Source organism: Lathyrus oleraceus, chromosome 3 (genome assembly GCF_024323335.1).
Source record: "Lathyrus oleraceus cultivar Zhongwan6 chromosome 3, CAAS_Psat_ZW6_1.0, whole genome shotgun sequence".
Lineage (NCBI taxonomy): Eukaryota > Viridiplantae > Streptophyta > Magnoliopsida > Fabales > Fabaceae > Lathyrus > Lathyrus oleraceus.
In genome coordinates, this window is record NC_066581.1 from 491917369 (window position 1) to 491923893 (window position 6525).

General features: G+C 31.7%; 1 protein-coding gene across 1 annotated transcript; it reads right to left on the reverse strand.

Moving 5' to 3' along the window:
• Positions 1 to 220: 220 nt before the first annotated feature.
• On the reverse strand, positions 221 to 625 carry LOC127131806 (pectinesterase/pectinesterase inhibitor PPE8B-like). The gene has a single exon (XM_051060707.1). It carries the CDS (start codon positions 623 to 625, stop codon positions 221 to 223), a length of 405 nt encoding a protein of 134 aa, XP_050916664.1.
• Between the last annotated feature and the right edge of the window lie 5900 nt (positions 626 to 6525).

Here is a 6525-nt window from a genome sequence, read left to right on the forward strand (position 1 = left end):
ATGTAATATCCCATATATCCTTAAATGTTCAATTAGTTGTCAGTTGAGACCAACTGAGTTCCTATGTGCTCTAAGTATTGTCAGTTGGGACCAATAGAGTAACCAGTGAACTCTACAGAGATCAATCATTATTAAAATAGAAGGACTAGTATTAATAAGTATAAGAGAGGACATTTTGATAGATGTCTTGTACGTAGTCAAGGTGTTTTGACAGTGAACTCTACCCGAGCTTATTAATTTCCTTACCAAAGGTAGATGTCGTGTACGTAGTCAAGTTGTTTTGGCAGTGACTCAAATTACCAGAAATAACTGTAACATCCATTCCGTCTCCAATAAGCACGAGGTTCGACTTATCCGCACCAATAATCACATTTTCCATGTAAATCCCCCTCTTGACTTTTATCACAAAACGTTTCTTGCTATGCTTTGGTGCTGCTAACACCATGTCCATAACTTTAACGAAATTTCCCGAACCATCACCAACAACAACAATATCAACATGAATATCATCATTTGTGAGCAACATGGTGTCTTTTTCTTCCACCCACGTTGGAAGCTCCTCTTTAAATGAGACATGATTTGACACCGGTTGTACAACGAAAGGAATGCAAAAAAGGAACGCCATTACCATCACTTTTAAATTGGTCACCATTCTTGAAGGATGCATTATAGGTTGTAACAAGCTTGAAAGAAAATAAATTTTGAAAGAGAGTGTAAATGTTTATAATACTTGTAATAACGATCAACCAAACCTCTTAATTTATAGACTCAAATCATTTTTAAAAATTAAAAATTAAATAAAGTCTTGAGAGTAATATAACATAAATAGACAAGTCTACATTTCAGACTCTACCACATCACTAATCAAATAAAGTCACAATTTATAAGAAATGAAGGGTTTATTGAACACGTTAAGGATTATTATTACATGAAGAAAAGAAAAAAAAGATTTACATCATGTTTTATTATTATTCATGCCAATTTAAGTTTAAAATACAACAAAATAATTGACAGAATATTATAATGTTAAGAGTTCGCATGGCAAATGACAACTTTTACCTATAAAAATAAATTCATTAAATTAAAAGATAAAAAAATATGAAACTAAACAAAAGAAAGTTGAGAAAATATGATATTTATAGCCATACTAAAAACAATAGGACTCCACATATAACTTATTTGATACTTCATTTTATTAAATGAGTTTACTGGTATGTGCATGAATAGAACTTTTTTGAGGGAAATAAAAGTAATTAAATTGATTTTAAATATCATTTTTTTCACTTTATTCTTATTTATGGTAAAGTCTACTTATTTCCATGGCAACACGGAAAAATCAATGTGAAAAATATATTTCATATATATACTTCATTTTGCAATTATGCGATTTTTGTGCCTTATAAAATTTTTAGTTTAATATTTTTTTATTTATAATATGCTAATATTCCTTTCAATGAATATAAGAAATGACCCAATTTGTGGTCTAATTTAAAAAAGTTTGTATTCTAAAAATACTCCTACAAATTAATAAATAAATCTCCCACACACTGTAAATCATAAGATCAATAATTATTTGTAAACAAACATTTCAAATAATAAAAGTTTTGTGGAAATTTAAATTTATAATTTCAATCTTTTAAACATTTAGAAGGAAAGAGAATTTTTATTTCTGATTTTGTTGTGGCGGTTCAAACAACACGCTTTCTTTATAAAAATAATTATTGTGTATTGGGACGGTTCAAGCTACCACATACTTGGTTTCATATTTATCTAATTAAAATTTCAAAAAAAAATTAAAGTTTTTAGTTTTAATTTAAAAAAAAAAATTACGTTACACATTAATTAATTAGAGTACCTTAATACAATTTCGGAGGACATTGAAATAAAGACTACTAAACCTCAGGAGAAAATTTTAAGAGTTAAAAAAGACCATAACAAAAATTTATGTCAAAATCATACAATCGCAATATTAAAAGATTAAAGTGACATTAAATCAAAAATATAATAGCAACCCCTGCTTTTTATGGAAAACTCTAGTTTTAGCTCCTATCATTTATTTATTTTTAGATTCTACTCTTATTCTTCAATTTTTAGTTCTCACGGCATGTGACTATGCAAATATGTTAATTTAATATTCTTACTTAAACTTTTATTTTAGTTTTTGTTTTCACTTTTTTTAACTCTTATTTAAAATAAAAAATTATATTAAAATCAAATTAAAACCTAAAACACTACACACACAAAAAATACATGCACTTTTTTTTGCTTTACTATTTTTATTTTTGGCTTATTAGTGTTTAACCGCACTATTAAAGATTATGTTATTATAAATTCTTCAAATGTTATAGCACTATTAAAAGAGTTTTCTAGAATAATACTTTCTAAGAGTATTTAGAAACTCCGATAAAGATACGTTCAGGTGAGTTATAAAGCTAATGCAAAGACCTATCTCGTGGTAATGTTTAAGGATATTAATATGTATTGTATAATCCTATTATGAAATAAATGAATGTGACGTATTCTTAGGACATAAATCTAACGTTTGATAAAGTTTTTATGAAGCCCTAATGTCACCATTCAAGTGGAATGTGTGGGAAAATTGTGAAGCCCTAATGTGGCAAACCTTAAAACATGAGTCTAATGTTGGTTAAACCTTGTGTAAACCCTAATGTGGTAATTAAGTTTAATGTGTTATCCAAAGAGGAAGGAGGTTCGAGAGAACTCATGTACGTCTGGTCATAATGGATCATACTAGAATGTGAGTAGTTTTTTTTAGTGAGAGTGTTGTAGTACGATATAGCTCGCATGTACTCCTATACATTGTGACTCTAAGAACGTCTAGAGAGATTGTTGTAGTACGGGACGTAGCTGACATGTCCTCATAAACTATGGAACTCAGGAAGAGTGTTATGCTACGGAATGTAGCCCACATGTACTTCCATGAATAATCCATGATTTCAGTGATGGTACCACATGCATCGGAGTAGATGATAATGTGCATTGCATAAGGATTCATGTGTACATTGTGTAACATCGTGTAACTCTGTGTAATGTTGTATGATTATGTATTGTTGTATGTAGTAATGTATGCTACCCTATGATGTTATTTTACCTTGTAAATTGTAGAATGTATTCTCACCCCTCTGTTTCTATGTTCATATCGTTTGAGTCTATGTCTAGGATATCTTCATCATTAGATTGATGAATATTTGCGTAGGTATATAGATATTGAGGATGGTGTAGAAGGCATGTCCATTAGTTTACTTTGTGTTGACGTATGTTGAACATTGTTAGCATGCATGGTATTCCGTCGAGCATTGTTTCTAATAGAGATATGAGATGATCTGAGATTTACATCGAGGTTTTGACGGAATTTACAGGAAGCGTCGGGTATTAAGATGAAGTTGAGTTCCGCTTATCATCCGCAAACAAATGGTAAATTAGAGAGAACCATCCTTGGAGGATTTATTGAGGGCTAATATGTTATAATAAAGAGGTGCTTGGATAACTACTAGTAGTTGATTGAGTTCACTTACAATAACAGTTTCCATTTAAGTATTTGAATGACACTGTTTGAGGATTTGTATGGTAAGAGGTGTAGGACACCTTTGTGTTAGTATGAATCAAGTGAGAGTGTTGTATTTGGGCTAGAGATTGTGCAGTAAGCCTCTGAGAAGATTAAGATGATCCTATAGAAGATGAAATCTTCACAGGATGGAGTTACCACCGCTTTTTTCAAATCTTCATGATGTCTTTCATATGTATCAAATGAGGAAGTACATTCCCGATCTGTCTCATGAGAATCAAGTGGACGATGCGCAAGTTAGAGAGAACTTGACCGGGGAGGCATCTCCCTTGAATGTAGAGGATCGAGAAGTGCAACACTTGATAGGCAAGAAGATTACGCTAGTGAAAGTGGTATGGAAAGGACCTGCTAGTGGAAGAATGACGTGGGAGCTGGAGAGTCGGATGAGAGAGTCTTATCCAAAATTGATTTCTTAATGTAATTTTTTAGAGCGAAAATTCTTTAAGTGGGCGAGAATTGTAACATCTTAATTTTTGGTTTATTTTATTTTATGATGCTCAGTGAATTATTCACGTTTTATTATATATTGAAATTATGTGATTATTGATGAATATGTGAATTATTGGAATAAATGTGGATTATTGAGTTTATTGGGATTTACAATAACTCTATTTGAATTAAATAATAAGATAATAATTAAATGATGCAAAAATAGGAGATTGGGTGGAAAATTAATTTTATTATTAGTATGAGTTTAATGATTTAATTAGAAAAATAGAATAATGAGAGTTTTGGATGATAGTGTGAATTAAAAGTATTTGAGCTAATGAGGTAATTAAAAGGGATTATGTAGAAAACCGTAGGTATATATTCTAAAAAGTGAGAGAGAGTTAGGTTTCATTCAATTATTAGAGAACTTGAGAAAGAGGTAAGAGGAGAACCCTAAAGCTAGTAGAGGAAAGGAAAACCATTAGAGAAGAGCTTGCTTGCTGAAAATCTAAGGTAAAGGGGGAGAAAGGGATTTCATTATGGATGTATTGTATAATATGGTAGAAAAGAAAGGTCCTTATTCTCATTAGGTTTGTATAATTATATTTGGATGTGTTGCTGTTGTGTTCAAATCTGAAATGTGTGATTGATTATGTTGATTAATTGATTGGTTGTGACTGAATTCATGTTTGATTCATCATGTCTATGCATATGTAATTTTCCGCCATGGATGAATAAATGGAACTTTGAATATGAGTGTAAATGTTGGTGAAGGTGATTCCTGAATTGGATGATAAATTGCATGTTAATTGATGTATATGTCGTGGTAATAGTGGATACTTGGTGTATCAATTTAGATTCTCAAAATAAGTTGTTTAGGAGTGTTAAGGCATGTTTGGGTGGAGTTTAAAAATGATTAAAACTGCTGAAATATGAAATCTTTGGAAAACTTACAGTGAATAATCAATTGATAGAGGGAAGCAATCGATTGGTCCCCTTTGAAAACACACACAAATTTAGGCAGCAACTTTGGAACAATCGATTGGTCCCTCATGCCAATCAATTGGTCCCTTTGAAAATTTGAGAAAAACATTGGCAGGGAGTTGGGGACAATCGATTTGTCCCCTGTGTTAATCGATTGGTCCTATGTGTCGGTTGATGGATCTGTTATAGTAATTTATTGGTTCACTAGTTGTTTTAACTCTAACTTGAGCTACGTGACTCCAAATGAGGCATGACTCAAAACATTGAAGAGATAATGCATAGTATTACCCTATGGTGAGGACTTAGGAGGCCAATTGTATATGTATGATTATTAGTGATAAATTGATGAGATAAATGTGTATTATAAGTAAGATGAGGTGTTAAATGTTGTGTAATTGATGTATGATATTGAACTCATGTTATGAGATGCTTGGACATGTTAAAACATGATTAGATAAGGTTGGAATGGTTACAGGTTAAAGTTAATGAGTTCATAACATATATTTTTGAGAAAATCGCACACGCCAATCGATTTTCCACCTGGAACAATTGATTGGTTCCCTTGAAAATTACTGAACAGAACATTAACAACAATCGATTGGTCAGTTACATCAATCTATTGGTTCCCTGTTATTATGGCCATAACTTGAGTTTCAGGACTCAAATTGAGGTGCGATTTAAAGTGTTAGAAAGCTAAAACACAAAGCTACATTGTGGTGGTGCCTTGTAAATTGAATTAACATGTTAGAATTTTGTGTAAATGTATTCTAGATATGTGAAATGTATCTATAATTTCGTGAATCATTGTATTTAGTTAATAGTGAATTAATGTTAAATGATTTAACATGATTGAATATCGCGTGAATACGCATTTGATGTGGTGTTACTGTTTGGTGTGGTTTTTTATTTATGGTGGCGTTAATCAATTTTTGTGTATTGAGTATAATTCTATGCATAATTGTGGTGATTGTATGGTGATAAGTTTGGTGATGATTTGGGTGATAATGCATGTTGTTGAAAGTCATGCATCATGGTGTACGGGCTCCGTCCCAGTTTTGGTTTGCTTTGGTCCAATGATGTGTATTTAGGAGCGAGTAGCTAATCCCAATGAGGAATTAGTGAAGCGTTATTATATGGTGATTAGTAGCAATTTTGGTTGTCTCTGGTCTGGTAACGTAGATTCAGGAGCGAGTAGTTGGTTCTAGATGGGAACCAGTGAAGCTTTACTTATGGTGATATTACCAAATTAGTATGCTCCAGTTTTGTGGTGGGGATTTAGGAGTGAGATAGACATGTGTTGTCCATAATGGTACCACATACAAAAGTGTCACGTTGTGTTGTGCGTCGCATTTCATATGTATATGTGCATGTCATTATGAATGAATGGAGACTATGGTGATGTTTAGTATGTATTGAATGTGTGTTATAACATATGTTTTTCTACCTTCGCATTCTTTACACTATTCATTTGGATTTTTGCTTATCATCCATTTGCTTCATGTTATCCATTATAAAGATCTTGAAAA